Here is a 19,943-nt window from a genome sequence, read left to right on the forward strand (position 1 = left end):
TGTACCCAGACCACCTACAAAGGGAAGGTAATCACGTGCACCCCGTCCGCGCCTAGCACGTGGCGCCTGTGTAAACAGGCTGTTGTACTTCAGCTCTGGCGTTTGGCTCTGTGGCCTTGTTAGAATGGCTTTGGAGTGCAAGGCTCGGTAAGAAGATGACTCCCAGCATATCAGCCAGGGCCACTTTCTGCTCTGAGAGAGGGACACGTGTTCCAGAAGTTACCGTTTAGATTGCTTTTGGAGTTGGCTTCTTGGGTCATCGTTGCATCCTTTTTACCATGTTGCTTTAGCACTGCTTGTGGTAGAGAGAAACTGTTCTACCAAAGGAGAATTCAGAGAGCAGCATGCCCCCTTCTGCAGCAGAAATCAGTCACAAGGTTCTTCTGGCTCTGCAGGCGTGTCACACGCTGGTTACCTTCTAGGAAAGTTAGCACTTGATTTGGAAATCCTCTGCTGTCCTGCAGAATGAAATACCGAGGTGACCGCATCCAGCCTGTCAGGCGCCCGACCGTCCTGGGTGAGGTGCCTGGGTAAATGACCTGAGCGCTACCGGATGGGGACATAGTCATATTAACCTTAAACATTCAAAAAAGGAAAAGCTCCACGTGCAGGAGTTTTAACTGATGAAACAGAGAAGACTCAAACTGCAGTCCTATGGCATCCCCACCACCCCAAGCTCTGATTTACATGATGAGAACTGAGACCTGGGTCATTCCGGTCACAGGCACAAAAGCTCCCATTTACATGGAGAGGATTGGCATTCTTCTGCCAATTTCAGAGGCACTCCCTCAGGAGGACAAGGCGCTTAAAAGCCAGCGACAACCAGCTGGGCCATTTGAGTGCTTGCACAGTCTGTTCTTACCAGCATGCCCAGCATGGAGAAGTTGAAAGAAGGTAGATCCACAAGTTGTCCTCTTGAGGTGCAAGAAAACAGTGATTCTGTTTCTAAGCACCAATTTTCCTTCCTTTGTTAAACAGGATCTAAGATGTTAAGCTTTTGGCTGCCATACATTTCTGTCTTTTCTGAGAAATCAGATAATGCTCTTCTCTAGGCTTTCAAATCTGGTAAAAGGTTTCTTCCCTCCTTCAGTGAACTTTTCTCTTCATCACTAGGATTTCAGTGAGACAGGTAACTTCTGCAGCTAGTCGGGAAGCCTGAAAATCACAGCCCTCCCTTCCCTCAGCTCCCAAGTCCACAGCTCAATTCCAGGGCTTCTCTTTTTCTCTTCCAGTGCATCGACAAAGCCCGGGACCTGCTGGACGCTGAGTTAACTGCGATGGCAGGAGAGAGCTACAGCCGGGCGTATGGGGTGAGTGTGGACCGTCTGCACGGTGCAGGGTTGGAAGCACATTTCAGTTCTCTTTGCAGAGTGGGCTCGTGAGGACACACAGGCTGCTGAGAGCATGCCTGTGGGACCAAAAAGAATGACTGAACTGAAGCCTGGCTTTCGAATTGTTCACGCTGTGTTAAGTTGGAATGCGATTTGCTTCCATCAGGCCATGGTTTCTTGCCACATGCTCTCCGAGCTGGAGGAGGTCATCCAGTACAAACTTGTCCCCGAGCGCCGGGAGATCATCCGCCAGATCTGGTGGGAGAGACTGCAGGTGAGCCTGGTAGAAAGCCCCGCTTAGCCTGCCCCCTCCTGCCCTGCCCAACAGAAGCTTCCTGCTTCCTCACAGAGGTTCCGTTTGCATTCAGAGCAGAACACCCACAGGCTTCTCACCTAATAGGCCTCTAGCTGCGAGAGAATGACCTCTTTTTTGGCCTCCTTTTACCCTTCTCTAGGAAGAAAAGAAATTTTTTTTTTTCTTTCTTTTTTGGCTGCACTGCACAGCTTGTGGGATCTTAGTTCCCCGACCAGAGATTGAACCTGTACCCCCTGCAGTGGAAGGGCAGAGTCCTAACCACTGGACCACCAGGGAATTCCCAAAAGAAAATATCTTTAATAAATGACATAATGGCCAGCCAGTTGAGAATCTTGACCTCAAAACCAGTGGTTCTCAACTTTAGCCACACAATAGAATGACCTGGAGAGCTTTTTTTTAAAAAATAAATTTATTTATTTTATTTATTTATTTTTGGCTGTGTTGGGTCTTCGTTGCTGCCCACGGGCTTTCTCTGTTTGCGGCGAGCGGGGGCTACTCTTCGTTGTGGTGCCCGGGCTTCTCATTGTGGTGGCTTCTTTTGTTGCAGAGCACGGGCTCTAGGTTCATGGGCTTCAGTAGTTATGGCTTGCGGGCTCTAGAGCACAGGCTCAGTAGTGGTGGCTCACGGGCTTAGTTGCTCCGCGGCACATGGGAGCTTCCCGGACCAGGGCTCGAACCCATGTCCCCTGTATTGGCAGGCGGATTCTCAACCACTGCGCCACCAGGGAAGCGCCCTGGAGAGCTTTTAAAAATCTGGATACCCAGACCACTTCCCAGACCAAATAAACAAAATTTCTGGGGATAGACCCAGGATCAGTATCTTTTCAGCCTTCCCAGATAATTCCAGGATGGGACTGACGCTGAGAACCACTGCTCTAAATCCACTTGCTGACCACCTGCATCCAGCCCTTTAAGTGGGGTGGCCTGATGTGTTCATTTACTAACCCCTGCCATTTACAGTTCCTCAGGTCATAGTCATCCCATAATCTCTGTGCAGACTTTTTTCCACTGAAGTTTCCCCTCATCGAGAAACTTTTCCAAGTCTTCCATCAGTATTTTCGTTGTACATTCTGATCATTTTAGCTTGAGGAGCTGTCAATTCCAGATCTGTGAGTCAGGAGTCTTAAGTGTCCTTGGAAAGGACAGTTCTCCCATTCTTTGAGTAGGGAGGAGAAGTTTGTCGGCAAATCCTTCACTGCTCCAGAAGCCACTTGTCCCCCTGCTTGTCATAATCAACCTTCGTCGATTTTAAGCTGTTTCCTCTTGACCCAATCCACACTTAATTCCAAATTCTGTCCCCAGACAAGTTGAGGTTTGTGCTTCCAACTTTTCAGTAGGCTGTGGCAGAGCCTTTTGACTCCAAGTTGCATTCCTGTCCACGAAGTTCCGGGCACATTCCACTGGAAAGGAAAAGAGCGGGGCAAAGGATTGCCTATGAATACAGTCGTTTATGCTCTGAAATGAGCACATGCAGTTCTTTCACATGTTTTATTAGCAATTATGAAGTGCCCAGTGAATGTTTTGATGGAAAATTGTCCATTGAACCCCAGAAAGGAATTCCACAAAGCCAGAATTTCCCACTTGACTTGTACACACCCTGGTGTTTTTAAGTGCCTATAATGAGGTGAAGAGTTTCCAAATCAGAGATGGGATGAATCTTCTGCCATTCTAACAAGTGGGCAAAATAGAGACTTGGAAGGGGGGTAGATTAAATGAGTCTCAGAAGGGACCCTGTTTGACTTTACTGTGTCCAAGATACCGTCATCATCTTAGGCCTTCATGACTTTCCTACCTTAAGATAGGAAGCTGCTTTTAGGTTTCCAGGGGCCAAGTGATTTCAGCATCTGGGAGAAACTAGCAGATGATGAGAAGTCACCAAAACAGTCACTCAGTGTACTTTTTTCTGTTTTTCTAACTTTGCAAATTACTGTCTTTACACATAACAGGACAGAAAATTATGGTCCAAGGCCTAAAAATACAGCGTTAACTTTGTGGTAGGAATTTGGCTCTTGTGGATGGCTTGCTGTCAGAACACTCAACCAACTGCCTAGGCTGGAAGAGTGCCGTTTTGCGATCAATTAAACTGAACTCCCCAGCCAGTGGCTCCCGCGGGGCAGTTTGAGAGGTCAACCTTACTTGCATTGGGTCTTTTCTTGCCTTGGGTTCTTTATTCAGGCTCAGATTGTGTCTTGTCATGTTTAAAAGCCTGCAACCATTGTCGCTAGACTTTTAGACTTACCTCCATGGAGGACAGCTCGTTGTTTGGTTTCATGGAACTCTCTGATGAAGTGATCTCAGAAACCCATCTCCCCTGGTGTTTGTCTCTGAATCTGACTTATTCTCAGGAAGGTGGAGGAGGAGAGGCTCGCTCCATTCTCAACAGTCTTTTGATATAAAATTAGCTTAGCCCCTTTGATAATGATTAATTCACTTTGTTTCTTTTTAATTTAAAAGAATTTATATGTGTGAATGAATGAGTCCCTTTCCCTTCTATGTGCAGTTTTTGATCTGAGACGAATAAAAATGCAGAGGAAAGACAAGGTCAAGATCTGAGTGCAAGTTTAGGCTCTGATAACTTCAGAAATATAAACACCGCCAACTTTCAAACAACATCAATTGAAAATTTAATTATTTCAATTTTGTTTACACTTAATTAGTTTTTAAAATTTTGAATGATGCATTTTAAGTTTAATTTCTTTGTCAGTGATAGGCATCTTCAACCAGAGAGACTGAAGCAAAAAATTAAAGCTAAAAATACATTATTTACAATTCAGAAAAGAAATTTAAATAATTTAGTTCATTTAAGCCTCACCATGGCCCCATGAAGTCGGTACCATTTTTATCCCATTTTACAGATCAGTCACAGAGAGGTTAAGTAATTTGTCCAAAGTCACATAGGTAGTACAGTGGACGGGCCAGGATTCAGGTTCCAGAGTCCTTGCTGTACTGCTTCTCGAATTTTGAGAAGTTCCTAAGAGGTGTTTCACTCACAGTACCCTTCACTTGAGAAAGATAAGATTACGAAAATGCGTCTCTTTTTTGTTTCAGGTTGGGTTTCACTGTTGCTTGTGAGGGGTTAAGCTATAGCAGAGCACGTATCTAATCCTCGCTTCTGGACGTTCCAGGGCTGCCAGCGTATTGTGGAGGACTGGCAGAAAATCCTCATGGTGCGGTCGCTAGTGGTCAGCCCTCACGAGGACATGAGGACCTGGCTCAAGTATGCAAGCCTGTGTGGCAAGAGTGGCAGGCTGGTGAGTGTCCCCACCGTTGGGTAGGGTGGGAGTCTGAGGGGGTGCTCCTGGCCCAGTGCTGTGTATAACCCCAACCTCTTGTTTTGAAGGCTCTTGCTCATAAGACATTAGTGCTGCTCCTGGGAGTTGATCCATCTCGGCAACTTGACCACCCTCTGCCAACAGTTCACCCCCAGGTGACCTACGCCTACATGAAAAATATGTGGAAGAGCGCTCGCAAGGTCTGTGCTGGAATCCTGCAGGAGACCACATTTCTCCAGAATGCTCACCTAATCTGCTGCTCGCTGCCTCCTCCAGGCCCGAAAGGAAACAGCGCCCAAACCACCATGCCAGGGAGTTCCCTCCTGTCAGGAGGCTATTTGGCCTCATTTCAAAAAGTGAATCGTATTCAAGGAGGTGCACATACACCATTGATCAAACCAGCGAGTGCGATCACAGTTCTATTTACTAGCAGCTAGAATGTGCTAAAACATAGAAAAAGTTTCTGGGTTGTGTTGTTTTTCCCCCTAAGAGAAGTACCCAAAAAAACATGTTTGTGAAAACACAGACTGAAACTTTCGTAAGACCAACTTGGTTTTTCAGACTTCTCGTCTCCTCTCCTGTCGTCAGTTTGGGGTTCAGAAGCAGCAACACCCAGAGTGATGCTGAAACCAGTGGGGAAAGTCACCTTGAAGCCAATGTAGAATTCCTCTGACTTTATTTACAGACAGGTCCTTGGGAAATAGATGTGGCTTCTTTTTTGTTTTTATTTTTTAAAACAATCTCCCTGGACGATGGTGATGATTAACAAAAAGTAGGCCCTGGAGGCAAAATCAGTGCCTGCTTTGGCTCCCCCATCATCGTCCTCATGAAACAGAGGAGGGAGTCCCAGCTCTCCTCTCCCTGTTGTTGTCCCCACAGTGTCCCTGAGATGAGAAAGGAATGCAGAGCAGCCGCTGGAGCTGTGGCTGTGGAAGATGTGATAAAATCGCAGTGGAGTCTCGGCTGAAGGCTTACTTGGGAGATCCCTGGGCTCTGTCAGAAGCTGATTTCTTTTGTGGGTGCTGGATCCTGTGACTCTGAATGCCACCCAGAGTGGGAGCCACAGCCCTGCACCACGCACTGGGTCTTTGATTGGGGCATACTTCAAATATAATGGCCCAAGTGTCCTTCTCCAAATGTGCAGTTTGGGGTTTTTTCTTTTATTGTTGTTTGAGGGGGGGGTTGTTTTGTTTAGTCTCTGTGAGCCTCCCAGGCCAGAGCACTTCTGATTCAAAGCCTGACCTTCCTCCAGGCAAATGAGAAAAACAGAAGGTGCTGGATCTGAATATAGTCTGGTTTCCTTCCTATATGTAGCCTCCAAGTCTTTGAATGTCTTGCCGAAGGCAGGCGGAAGGAGGGTTTTGGCTAATATTTCAACCAAGGAGTGGCTTCTTTCAACATAGGACCACAGCCCAACTTCTCCACAGATTATGGCCTTTTCTTAGGAACCCAGATTCTGGAGGGAGACCATAAAACCACGTGGATTAAAGATTTAGAAATCTATTTAAAATTAGGTGCTTGAACTTCAAGCCCGGAGCTAGAGATGCCACATCTTCGTAAGAGCTCAGGAGCTACTCCAAGAAAACTGACTACTTAATAATAATTGTGCTATTGAACAAGTCACTTTACTTCTCTGAGCACTATGTTCTTCCTCCATCAATAAGGACTGTACTCTCTGCTTTGCCTGAGGCAGATGGAAATGGGGAAAAGCAGATCCCGTTCTGCAGGAAGACATCAGGCGATAGGTGTATGTCCACTGTTTTTCTAGACCAGACAGTTCACAGAATCTAGAGACAGGCTGGTTCCTTCTGTGAAATTTCACTAAGCCGAGAACATAGTTCTTGCCCACAAACCACGCAGGCAGTCAAGAGCCAGAATAGTCTGCCCAGCTTACACTCTGGGCCTGAGAGAAACCCCTTCCTCCAGGCGAGCGGTCCATCATCCGTAAGAGAGAAAGAATCATGTCTCCCCCTCCTCGCTTCCTGGGGATGGAGAGAAGAAGGAGTTTTTAACAGAACACTTTCAATTCCTTGGAAATAAGTTGCCTCCATGCCACAGAGTAGAAAGATACTAGCGTCTCCCATGCTGGGTAAACTGACTAAACCTAACATTGGGCTTCAAATCCAAACTAATGCCCAGCCTTCCCAGTTCTGGCAGTTTTCGCTTTGTTCTTGTGGAGTCTCCCGAAGAGAATTTAAACTCTCTCTGGACAGTCAGTGACACGGAACCTGTGGGCTGTGGAAAGCACCTGGCATCCGAGCTCCTAGTTCAGTTCTTACCATCTTACCTGATGTACACACTAACCACCCTGAGTTATCTTCCACCTTTTTCATGAGGGATCACTTAAGGACTCCCTCCCAATTCTTTTTTCTCTTCCTAATCAGATTTAAGTCTAGCCAGTGTAGTTCCCATAGAAGAAAAACTAAAGGAACACTTATCACTTCCCAGGTGTGAGATGCTGGTATAGCTCATTTTTCACAGCCACTGGTGAGGGGTGGAACTCTGAAGACAGATGTCTGAGGGACACAGGTGTCTTGGTAACTGTTAGAACATCTGTGTGTCTGCCCTGCCCTCGTGCGTGGATTAGCTGCCTGCTAAATCATTGTCACGTCATTCTGCCTCTGGGTTAAGCCCTCTCGATGCCAGGTAATTAATTAATTCCTTACATATTAAAAGTATCTGAGGTTGGTCCTGGTCCCCAAGCCAGGGAGTTTCAATTTTCCTTCAGGGCCATCATTACTGACATGTTTCTATTCAAAAAAACAAAAAGAAAAAGACTCTTACATGATTTACAGTAAGGAAATCATTCTGACATTTATTTGAAGTGTTGGGTTTTTTTCTCTCCTTTTCTGTAGCAAAGAACACATTCTCTTTTTCACATTTATCACGATGCTAGTATGTGTGGACATGGCAGGCTTATACAAATGGCTTGTAACTGACTCTCAGATCTCTGACTCTGTCTCTGCTCTTCCCTAGTTCCACTATCTGTTACCAACCCAGATACCTTCTGCTCACTTTGTATAAAATCACATAGTGTAAAGAGATGTAACTGCTGGAGGACGCTCTGCAGACTTTGCTCCTAAGCCACCCTATTCAACTAAATGTTTGCTTGGGTAGTGTCCCCGCCATGCCACTTTGATGTATGAGGGGCCTCACCCCATCTCTCTGTTCTATTTGGGTACTGAGGGTTCTGTCAGATTTTTAAAGATATTTTATTGAGATATAGTTGATTTACAATGTTGTATTTCTGCTGTACAGGAAAGTGATTCAGTTATACATATATATACATTCTTTTTCATATTCTTTTCCATTATGGTTTATCACGGGATCTATCACATTTTTTTAAACTGTAATTTTTGCTACGCTAGTGTCCAAGGTACCACAGTGTTTTAAACACATGCTAAAGTTTTACTAGCCTGAAACAATTCCCCATAAGCCTGATTTCCCCCAGGGCAATATATTGATAGTGAAGTAAGCAGTGGTTTGAGATTACTTCCTATGAATTGTTTTTTGGGGTAGTCAGGCGAGTAGTTTTTCTAAGGCTTATTAAGACTTGTAATTACAGTTGGCCAAGGAGAGCTAAGACTTGCGTTGAAAAAATATGAATCTTCTTGAAAAGCCCAGCCGTCTCTCAGCATCACACCCCGGTCCTCCATCCTGCGGGGTCCTCACCCTGTGTTCTAGGGTGTTCCGTCGGGAGAGGGTTGGCTTGGGTGCCTGTGAACAGCAGTTCCTGTCCCCTGAGGTTGGGCCCAGTGCCAAGTGGCTCCCTGTGCCTTTGTCCCGCTGCAGATCGACGCCTTCCAGCACATGCAGCACTTCGTTCAGACCGTGCAGCAGCAGGCCCAGCACGCCATCGCCACCGAGGACCAGCAGCACAAGCAGGAGCTGCACAAGCTTATGGCCCGGTGAGCTCCCCAAGGCCGGGCCCGCCGCATGCCAGCCCTGCCCCACCGGCAGCCTCTGCTGCAAGGGCCGTGTTCAAGGCTCCCGGAGCAGCCGCTCGCTTACATCTCTCACCGTCTCCAGCAGGGGTCCCAGGCAGCCATCGAATGACGCTACTCTAAAATCGCTGCCACTTACTTTCCCAGGATCCAGCAGCCCAGGAGCACCTGTGTGCCGTTCTCCTGGTGTCTGGCTTTAGAGTTTGATATGCTGCTACTGCCAGATATGCTGCTAATTTGATGTGTGACTTTAGATAAGTTACTTAACCTCTCTGTGCCTCGGTTTCCTCGTTACATAAAAAGGGGATAGTGAGAGTTCCTTTTTCCTAGGGTGGAATGAAATGGTGTGAGGATTAATGGAAAGAATACATCAGGCCTTTAGCACAGAACCTGGAATAGCTTAGCAATCAGTAAAAGGAAAAAGTAAGGGAGAAGCCATATAGCAATCAAAAGAAAAATTGCTCTCAACAGCTACCACCCACCATAATGAATGTGGGGGAGATAGGTCCATTCAGGCCTCTGTGTGCCAGGTACCTGGTTTATGCTAGCATTGAAAGACAGAGGGCAAGAAGAGACCATCCCTTGAAAAACTTGATCCCCAAAGCCTGTCTTTTCCCTTCCACGTGGCTAAGAATTTTGACAGTTCCCTCATGTTGCTTCCCGAGAGGAGGAATAAATATCAGGGAGGCTTTTGTGCTCCTGCGACGTAATTCATTGTTCTCCTTGGAAGGGCTCTTCCGAGGAGGGGGCAACCTGGGGGCTTGTTTCTCTGTTTTCAGATGTTTCCTGAAACTCGGGGAGTGGCAGCTGAACCTGCAGGGCATCAACGAGAGCACGATCCCCAAAGTCCTGCAGTATTATAGCGCCGCCACGGAGCACGACCGCAGCTGGTACAAGGTAACCAGAGACGGGAACCTCCCGCTGCCTCCTCCAGACGCCTGCCTGTGCACCCTAGTGGCTCGTGCTTTACAGCAAGGCCTTGGTGGCCTGGTCTGATACCGCGAATTGGCTTCTTTGAGTGCTGGGAGCCAGTTTGTTAGAGGCCCTTTCCACGTCTAATAGACTCTTTGACTTGAAAAAGACTTATTATACCGTGAGTGTGTGCATGGCTCTGGGGATGCTGTTGTCTTACAGACTCTTGACGGCTTGTTTTCCTAGAGCATCTGGACACATGGTTAGTCTCTGGAACTTGTATCTTCCCTTGGGTCATCTGTTCCTTCCCAGCTCCTTTCAGATTCCCATCCCTTTCTGCTCCTCATCTAAGAACTGAACTTTCTGTTTTTATTGGAAAGCTCCGGGTAACATCCTGTTATAGGAAATTTTTCAAGAAGATAAACAGGATTAGAAAATGTATAAAAGATGTGATTGACTGGGAGAGGACTGAGTCTTGGGCGTATACGTCTTTGGTGAGAGCACACATTCTCATGTTTTTCTCTCTTTTCTGAGGGGCCTCCTGGTAAGAGCTACATGGTGCGGCAGGTGTCCTCCATTTCTCTCTGGTGTCTCCTTAACCGGCTGATACTGTGTGAATTAATCCCTCTGGGATCCAAACCTGCATCTGGAGACCACAGAAACATCAACGAAATTCTTATGCTGCTTTAAGCATGCTTCAGTCTGATCTGAAAAATGCTCATTTTGTGAAAGCAGCAGTAATTATTCTCTCTAGGACAGCTTCAGTCTGAGGCTGGAAGAATATGTCCAGTGTACCCTTGGTTAGTTGGAACCTGACTAATTAGAACTGTGTCCTAACCAGATTACTTTTCTTCATTCAGCTTTTCAGAAGGAAACAAATCACAAGTAAAAAACTGGCTCCAGGACTTTTAGTTTTAGTTTCTTCCTAGCATGGGCCCTTTTGGGTCTATACTGTCTTGTACCATCAGTGGTGTATGTTAGTCCCATGTGCGTGCAGGACTCTTTATGTCTTGTTCAGCGGGACCCCCAGCTCATAGTACATATATAAGAGGTATTTGTCGAATAAACAAAAGTATGGGAAAACTGAACCTGGGTCATTGTAGGATTCTTACTCATCAAATAGAGGTTGATTATGATCAATCTACTCTGCTTAGCTGGGGAAATGGACACTTCCACGTTAAAGAAAGGTTTTTAGCAAAGGATGCAAAGGAATTTACTGATTATCCGGAAAGTCCAACTATGAGTAGATTTTTTTTTTTTTTTGGCTGTGATGGGTCTTTGTTGCTGGACGCAGGCTTTCTGTAGTTGAAGTGAGTGGGGGCCACTCTTCGTTGCGATGCGTGGGCTTCTCATTGCAGTGGCTTCTCTTGTTGCGGAGCACGGGCTCTAGAGCGCAGGCTCAGTAGTTGTGGCTCATGGACTCAGTAGTTGTGGCTCGCGGGCTCTAGAGCGCAGGCCCAGTAGTTGTGGCTCGCGGACTCAGTAGTTGTGGCTTGCGGGCTCTAGAGCGCAGGCTCAGTAGTTGTGGCGCACGGGCTTAGCTGCTCCGTGGCATGTGGGATCTTCCCGGACCAGGGCTCAAACCCGTGTCCCCTGCATTGGCAGAGTATTCTTAACCACTGCGCCACCAGGGAAGCCCAATGAGTGGATTATTTAATGTCCTCCTACCACTGCAAACTTACCAGGTCCCAAATCAAACTCTCCCTCATGCTCTGTACACCAGGCAATGCTATTCCATAGCGTCACTGCAGCTCAAAGCGTCAGAGGTGTGAATGGTTAGCACCAGAGGCTTCTTCTGGCAAGCAGTCGCTGAGCACTGGCTCTCTGACAGGCCCCGAGCCAGGTGCGAGGGACGAACGATGACCAAGAGTCACCCTCCGTGGTGGTCCTGTGCTCTCAGTGTGTCCCCTTCCCCACTGTACTCTGGCCTGGTTAAGACCTTCACCCTCACCCCCTGAACCTCTGCCCTCTTAAATAATCTGTTTTATATCTGCTGCCAAAGGAATGTTTGAAGCCCAGCTTTTAACTCAGCTTTAAAAACTCCATTTCCTACAAAATGAGATGGGACGCCCTTGGTCTCACATGCCAGCTGCTCCGTGGTCTGAGCCTGCCACTTTGCTGGGCTCCCCCTCACTGCTCTCCTGCGTGCGCCCTAAGCTTCAGTCACATCTGTCTGCTTGTTTCCTGTGAACTGTGCCGTGCTTGCCCAGCCTGCATCTCTGTCCCTGTTCCTCCTCTGCCAGGACGCCCTCCCTGCCGCCCTCTTGTGCCGTCCTTGCCCATCTAAGGCTGCTCAAGACCCACCGCAGTCTCTCCTCTGTGACGCCTTGCCCGCCCGTCCCTGGCATTCCCGTTGTCTGTCTCTTGTTGCCCCGGTCACGTTCTGCCTATTTTTAGGTTTTTGAGTAACCTACCCTACTAGATTAGCAGGTCCCTGAGGCAAGGCCCATAGCTTGTTCCTCCTCATGTGCCCCCCACCCCGCCCACGGCACTCACCACAGCCCCCGATACAGCAGGTGCACCGCAAAAGGAATGAATCGCATTGGATTTAGTAAAATGCCCCATTCCCCAGTGTTCCACGAAGTGAGGATTTGCTCTACTGACCACTAAGAAGAAAGGGCGGCCTGCACTCTTCCTCAGCTGTGGCCTCACGCCCCTCAAGGCCCTTGATGCCTGAGCTTCCTGCCCCTGCTGATGTCACAGCCCCGATGTCTGTCCTCTCGTCCCTGCCCGCAGGCCTGGCACGCGTGGGCTGTGATGAACTTCGAGGCTGTGCTCCACTACAAACATCAGAACCAAGCCCGCGATGAGAAGAAGAAACTGCGTCACGCCAGTGGGGCCAACATCACCAACGTGGCCACTGCCGCCACCACGGCGGCCACGGCCACTGCCACCAGCACCGAGGGTAGTAACAGCGAGAGCGAGGCTGAGAGCACTGAGAACAGCCCTACCCCATCTCCTCTGCAGAAGAAGGTCACTGAGGTACCCTTCCTTCCTCCCCCATCAAGGACGGACCCAGGCACCAGGCGCTCTGAGGGATGGAGGCTGATAGGAGCCTGAGGCCCTACTCTGAAGCTCTGGTTGAAGCCAGAAAACATGGTTTGCCATCGGCATTGTTTGAGACAGTACTTTTGTTTATATATTTGGGTTTGGGGAACTGACGTAGCCCCTGTGCTGAAGAATGAGGTCCTTGTCATGCTTCCCATGTGACTGAGCTCATTCTCCTAGTGCTCTGCACCGGTGTGAAGGCAGCCTACACATCTTCGGGCCCACTCTGAGCACAGAGCCCGGTAGAGTCCATCCCCTGTCTTTTTCTCTCCCCTTCCACCTCCTCTGAGGCTGTCGGTTCAGGGCCTGGGGCAGCTGACCAGCCCAGAGATCAGCATGTTCAGGGCCTTAGCCCCACCTCCTCTGCTCCTCCTCTCCTTCCTGTTTAGGAAGCCACTGTTAGCCCAGGATAGTAACAGTTACGGCACCATTGCCATTACAGAATGCTTGCTCTGTGCCAGGTGCTGATCTAAAGGCTTTCTGTGTATTAGCTGCTTTAATCCTCATAACCACTCTTTGAAGGGGATACTATTTAGTATGCTGTTATGCCCATTTTACAGATGAGAAAGCTGAGGCAAGAGTGTCACTAACATACGTGTGTTCCAACAGGATTTGTCCAAAACCCTCTTGATGTACACTGTCCCTGCTGTCCAGGGCTTCTTCCGATCCATCTCTTTATCACGAGGCAACAACCTCCAGGACACGCTCAGGTATCAGGGAAAGGAAGGGAAGCCCTGGTGGGCCATGTGGATGGCAGGTCACAGAAGTCACACATAAAGTCCTCTTTCCCTACCCACCCCGATGAGCACGTCCCAGAGTCGCAGCTGACCAGGCCCACCTGTGCGGGTGAAATCTGCAAAGAGGAGGGAGCAGTGGCCCAAGGACTGCCTGTGTGTGGCTTGTTACGTAGGAAGAAGAAACCCAGCTGTTTCTCCCAATATCGCTGAAATTCCTTCAGCTTTTGGAGGCAACTCTGAGAGGCCTAAACAAATGGCAACAGGCCAGCCAGTCCAGAGGCTCTAGGTGCCCAGCCCTCCTGCGTTTGGGGGTCTCCACCGGCTAAGTGCCAGGTTTCCAAGTTGCTGCTGTGCTACAGGCAACTCTTTCTGCACGTGCAGAGCTCATCCATGGGCTCGTCTGTTAGTGTTATGAGCTGACGCCATGGTGGAATTAAATAATCATTCACTTGGAATAATCTTCCTGTGTTTGGCCGAGCACCGCTGGCCATCCCCACCCACCCACTCCCAAGCAGTCCCAAGACCGAACACATTGGAGAGCCACTGATTCGGAATTCTGCCATTTCTCTTCCCAAGAGTCTTGAAGATGAAAAAACAGACAAAAGCTGGTAAATTTAATTTTCTATGACTTTCATTTTTCTTTTCCAGAGTCCTCACCTTATGGTTTGATTATGGTCACTGGCCAGATGTAAACGAAGCCTTAGTGGAAGGGGTGAAAGCGATCCAGATTGACACTTGGTTACAGGTGAGGACACTTGGTTACAGGTGAGGCTACTTGGTTACAGGTGAGGACACTTGGTTACAGGTGAGGCTCCTTGGTTGTAGGTGAGGACGGTTGGTCATGGGTAAGGGTACTTGGTTACAGGTGAGGGTACTTGGTTACAGGTTGGGATACTTGGTTACAGGTGAGGTACTTGGTTACAGGTGAGGTACTTGGTTACAGGTGAGGACACTTGGTTACAGGTGAGGACACATGATTACAGGGGAGGACACTTGATTACAGGGGAGGACACTTGATTACAGGGGAGGACACTTAACCAAGTGGGGGATGGGTCAGATTTTGCTCCTCGTCTGTCTCCTCTTACAGTCACACACTGTTGAGAGTAGCAAGGAAGCATGTGCTGTACAGTGGTGAGGAAGTAGGGATCGACCCCAAGGTCAAGACTCCATATTTTCTTCAGTTCCTTTTAGAGAACTGAAGAGAATGAACCATTTCCAAGCCCAACAGCATCTACCAAACAAGTCATAAGAGCTGTTCGTGGCTCAGAAGAATAACTGGAGTTGTTTCCACATCTCATGCTGCACACTGTCTCTTTCTGAATATCAGGTTATACCTCAGCTCATTGCGAGAATTGATACGCCGAGGCCCTTGGTGGGACGTCTCATTCACCAGCTTCTCACAGACATTGGTCGGTACCACCCCCAGGTACGTGGAGACCCGGGGCAGTTTCTCATCTAACTGCTGACCTTCTGATTTGGTGGCCAGCCTTTCCTAAAGCTGCTCTAGAGATGCAAGTGCAACTGGGAGCTAAGCGTCCTGTCCTGCCCCCGGGAGGGCCTGCCTAGCTGGCAGGCTCTGGGATCCAGGGGCCTTCCAGGAAAGAAAGAACCCTTGCCAAGATCGTATAGCCCCTGCCTGGTAGACTCAGATGAGTGTCGGTATCATATTCTTGTCATCCTCCTTTCACACGAGTTTGGAAATGTTCCTTCTGTATTTGCTTCAGGCCCTCATCTACCCGCTGACGGTGGCTTCTAAGTCCACCACCACGGCCCGTCACAACGCGGCCAACAAGATTCTGAAGAACATGTGCGAGCACAGTAACACCTTGGTGCAACAGGCCATGATGGTGAGTCAGGGCCGGGGCAGATTTCACGGCCTCTGGTCACCGAGCAGAGGTCTTGAGTGAAATTGTCTTACTTCCTCATGACAGGGCTGTGTACTCCCTCTGGCTGCCAGATAGAGTACCTTCTGTTTCTCCGAGACAGGCCTTCCTGAGCTTAGCTTATCCTTGGTGCTTCCCTCCTTCCCCTTTCTGATCCAGGTGAGTGAGGAGCTGATCCGAGTGGCCATTCTCTGGCATGAGATGTGGCACGAAGGCCTGGAAGAGGCATCTCGCTTGTACTTTGGGGAGAGGAACGTGAAAGGCATGTTCGAGGTGCTGGAGCCCCTGCATGCTATGATGGAGCGGGGACCCCAGACTCTGAAGGAAACATCCTTCAACCAGGTATGGGATGAAAAAGCGTCAACTGACGGGACTCCAGAGCCTTTTGCAGACCCCTTTCCCTCTAACCTCTTTACTGACTTGAAGAAAATGTATTCTGATGGAGGGAGGTCATAGGATATAAAACACCAGAAATTTATTTGTCACTAAGTTACAAGAACTCTCCCAAAACTTTAATGGGAAAACTATGGGATTCCTCACGAGGCCATCTCGTCTGTCTTCCGAACTTACTTTACCTGAAAAGCCATTCTGAGGTTGGGACTTTGGGGCTGGAATACTGCCGAGCTTCCCTGCTGAGCTATCCAGGCCAGTGCCTTCTGGCCAGGGTGCGCTCCCGAGGAGTTCTGCTGTCTGCTTGGGGACTCAGCCTTGTGGCTTAGTCAACACAAATGACAACTTGCAAATTTCCCCTGCATTCCCTCTCAGGCGTATGGTCGAGATTTAATGGAGGCCCAAGAGTGGTGCAGGAAGTACATGAAATCAGGGAATGTCAAGGACCTCACCCAAGCCTGGGACCTCTATTACCACGTGTTCAGACGAATCTCAAAGCAGCTGCCTCAGGTAGGATCTTGAGGCTCCAGCAGGGTTAACGGTCATTATAGTCCTTTCCGTTTTATTGTCTGTGAACATTCTAACACTGACCCCCCAGCACCTGGTTCCACTTCTACCTGCAGACTTTGGGACAAGTCATCGCTATTAGCAACCCATTGAAAAATACTTACATGGCATTTAAATTTTCTCCCTGAGGCAGAAAACTAAACCCTGTGGTAATTATTCACAGCTCACATCCTTAGAGCTGCAATACGTGTCCCCAAAACTTCTGATGTGCCGGGACCTGGAATTGGCTGTGCCGGGAACATACGACCCCAACCAGCCGATCATTCGCATTCAGTCCATTGCACCATCTCTACAAGTCATCACATCCAAGCAGAGGCCCCGGAAGTTGACGCTTATGGGTAAGGACCGTCGTGCGGACCCGAGACTCGGGTAAGGACCCAAGTCTCCCTCCCACCCTGGCAGACCCCTCCCCTCTCTTGAAACGACTGCTTGCTGTCCACACGACTAATCTTTCTCCCATTTATTGAGAGCCGAGTAGGGAAAAGTGGGTTTCTCCTTTACTGCCTCCTCCCTGGGACCCCTCGTTGATTCATTCAGCTGTGCTTACTTAAGTGAAGCATAACACCGCGCCCCGCCCCCAGAACCGGTGGAAGGGAGCTGTGAAGGCCTGCGACGTGGGGGATGGGTGGGTGGGCAGCTGTCAGGGAGCTGATGAGGCAAGAAGGAGGCCCCGGATGCAAGCACGGCAGGTGACAGGCCACGTCGAAGGAAGGGCACCGGGCTCGAGTGTCCCTGTTCACTCTCACATTCTCTCTTTGTGGGAATTGCTGTGTAAAGTGAACAGACTGAAGTAGAACTCAGTTCAGACAGTGAGGTTCGTTACCTAGAGGGTGTGGTTTCGGGAGGCCTCAGTGCTCTGCTGACACTCTCAGCTCTCTTGCCTTTAACAGTGATTGTGTTTTTTAAACAGTGATTATTCACCGGGCAGCCGCAAGTGGTGGCCCACGGGTTATTGTCTCTCCGTGGGCCGGCCTTTTCTAATACTAAAACACGTGTTGGTCAGCTTTCAGCAGCGTCTAATTAAAGAGACTTTACCAAAGGACTGTTTTCGGAGGTGTGGCTGAGTTAAGAGAGCCGGTAGTGTGAAGTTAGTACTCACCCCTAACCTCCAGCATGAAGAGGGCACAGAGCCCGGCAAGGGCTGTAACCTGGAAAGAGAGGCCGTCCCCTAGAAGCCGTGGCTCAGACAGTGGGAGGGAGCTATTTCCAGAACCGTAGCCTGGCCAGTTGTCAGGGGCAAGTACCCTGACCTCTCCCTCTTCCTACCCTCTGACCTCCCGCCACTGCCCCCATTGGCCAAGCACACAGGGGAGCCCAGGGGATGTGGTCTCTAGGGGTCAGGCTTCTCGGGTCAGAGCAGGACAGAGAAGGACAGAAAGTGGGTTGGGGAGGGGACAGGTAGAGTGACCATCTTTGTGCAGACTTGTTCCTGACCCTTGAAGACAGAATATTTAAAAAATTTTACTTATGTTGATTTGAACATCTCATTGGCGGACCATTAACAGGAGGGCCATTCTTTTCATCCGTTCTAGGGAGTGTTTCTTCTCTTTGTAGGGACGGTATAATTGGGTAAGTTATGTGTCCACAGACTTGTGAATGCAGTGGTGGTCCACCAGCCAGTGGGATTGAGACCCTCTGATCCTCGCTGACTACTCCCCCCATTCTTTACAGGCAGCAACGGGCACGAGTTTGTCTTCCTCCTGAAGGGCCATGAAGATCTGCGGCAGGACGAGCGAGTGATGCAGCTCTTCGGCCTGGTCAACACCCTTCTGGCCAATGACCCAACATCTCTTCGGAAAAACCTCAGGTATTCAGGATGCCGTGAAAATGGCACTGATTTGAGAAATCTTCTAGTTATTTCTTAACATCTCTCCAGGTAGTCATGTATCTTTGCCAAATAAATAATTACATACCTGACAGGAAGTCATCAATAGCCAAGGTGTCAAAGAGAAAAATTCTCCAGGTTTTTAGAGTATTCTCATGGGAAATGCCTTTGATAACCTCCAGAGGATTCAGAAAGGAACACTTTGTGGCCTTTAGACTGGAGATTCCACAAATTCAGTGTGTTCTACCCTTACAGGATGACAGCCCTGCCAAGCCCTTCCTGTCCTCAGTCTTCTCTTACTCCTCTTTCTGTTAAGAACATAGATATGGGGCTTCCCTGGTGGCGCAGTGGTTGAGAGTCCACCTGCCAATGCAGGGGACACGGGTTCGTGCCCCGGTCCAGGAGGATCCCACATGCCGCGGAGCAGCTGGGCCCGGGAGCCATGGCCGCTGAGCCTGCCCATCCGAAGCCTGTGCTCCACAACGGGAGAGGCCACAGCAGTGAGAGGCCCGCGTCCCAAAAAAAAAAAAAAAAAAAAAAAAAAAGAACATAGATATTAAGTGGGGAGGTTATTTTAGGCTTAGTAATAATCACGGGATTGTTCCCCCAAAGGAGTGAGTTTGTTAGACAGCTTGGGAAGGCTGATGGTGCCTTCACACCATCAGCCCCCTGACTCTGTGTGATGCTTTATCCTTCACAAAACGTCCCTCATCACACACCCCACAATAGCCCTGTGCTGGCGGGTTCATTCAAACCAGTTTGCATGTGCCATGAGTGGATCAAAGTTCTACTCTGGGGCTTCCCCGGTGGCGCAGTGGTTGAGAGTCCGCCTGCCGATGCAGGGGACACGGGTTTGTGCCCCGGTCTGGGAAGATCCCACATGCCGCGGAGCGGCTGGGCCCGTGAGCCATGGCCGCTGAGCCTGCGTGTCTGGAGCCTGTGCTCCGCAACCAGAGATGCCACAACAGTGAGAGGCCCACGTACCGCAAAAAAAAAAAAAAAAAGTTCTACTCTGTTTTCTGCTCAATGACCCTGCTTCCCCATGGGTTTTAGCATCCAGAGATATGCTGTCATTCCCTTATCAACCAATTCGGGCCTTATCGGCTGGGTCCCCCACTGTGACACGCTGCACGCCCTCATCCGGGACTACAGGGAGAAAAAGAAGATCCTTCTCAACATCGAGCATCGCATCATGCTGCGGGTATGTGATGAGTCTGCCAGGCCCAAGCCTTCAGTGTCTCGGAGGCAAAACTCACCAGTCAGGGAATCTGTACAAAGCTGCTTTTCTCGTTCTTCTGTACGTGTCCATCACTGAAAAATCTGTTTGAGGGAATTAGCTGTTGACGAAGGATTAATGATGTGAGTCCTAAAGCAGATAACCTTCTCTAAGAAACAGAAGGACCCTAAAGCCCAGAAATTAGGTTTCCATCACCCTCCGTGAGACCGGACAGCATTATTTATCAGGCAACATGTATCTACTGAATACTAATAATGTATGCAGAGCACTGACTGGCCATATGGGGAAGTAATGCTTGGTAGGTGTGTGAGTGAGGAGAACGAGAATTGTTTGTTACCCCAAACCTTGAACCTTCCAGTGTTCTCGTTCATACCGGTAGGCTGGTACTGAGGCAAGACCCGTTTTACCCTTACGCCCTGGCACTTCCTGTGGTCATTGGGTTAGAGTGGCCACTGCTTTTCCTTGTCTCCCTTCTCCTTTT

General features: G+C 49.0%; 1 protein-coding gene across 4 annotated transcripts in view; it reads left to right on the forward strand.

Annotated features, from left to right (window-relative positions):
- MTOR (mechanistic target of rapamycin kinase) overlaps positions 1–19,943 on the forward strand; it is a 119,913-nt gene that overhangs the window by 87,946 nt on the left and 12,024 nt on the right. For all 4 annotated transcript variants that reach the window (XM_024749711.1, XM_024749710.1, XM_024749713.1 and 1 more), the window contains 16 exons: positions 1,233–1,310; positions 1,498–1,605; positions 4,773–4,898; positions 4,988–5,119; positions 8,712–8,827; positions 9,643–9,760; positions 12,512–12,757; positions 13,433–13,533; positions 14,209–14,305; positions 14,888–14,986; positions 15,285–15,407; positions 15,603–15,785; positions 16,209–16,343; positions 16,564–16,738; positions 18,072–18,207; positions 19,279–19,426. In XM_024749711.1, the coding sequence (XP_024605479.1) occupies positions 1,233–1,310; positions 1,498–1,605; positions 4,773–4,898; positions 4,988–5,119; positions 8,712–8,827; positions 9,643–9,760; positions 12,512–12,757; positions 13,433–13,533; positions 14,209–14,305; positions 14,888–14,986; positions 15,285–15,407; positions 15,603–15,785; positions 16,209–16,343; positions 16,564–16,738; positions 18,072–18,207; positions 19,279–19,426 (2,121 nt within the window). The remainder of the gene's footprint in view (positions 1–1,232; positions 1,311–1,497; positions 1,606–4,772; positions 4,899–4,987; positions 5,120–8,711; positions 8,828–9,642; positions 9,761–12,511; positions 12,758–13,432; positions 13,534–14,208; positions 14,306–14,887; positions 14,987–15,284; positions 15,408–15,602; positions 15,786–16,208; positions 16,344–16,563; positions 16,739–18,071; positions 18,208–19,278; positions 19,427–19,943) is intronic.

Source organism: Neophocaena asiaeorientalis, unplaced genomic scaffold (genome assembly GCF_003031525.2).
Source record: "Neophocaena asiaeorientalis asiaeorientalis breed wild unplaced genomic scaffold, Neophocaena_asiaeorientalis_V1.1 scaffold275, whole genome shotgun sequence".
NCBI lineage: Eukaryota > Metazoa > Chordata > Mammalia > Artiodactyla > Phocoenidae > Neophocaena > Neophocaena asiaeorientalis.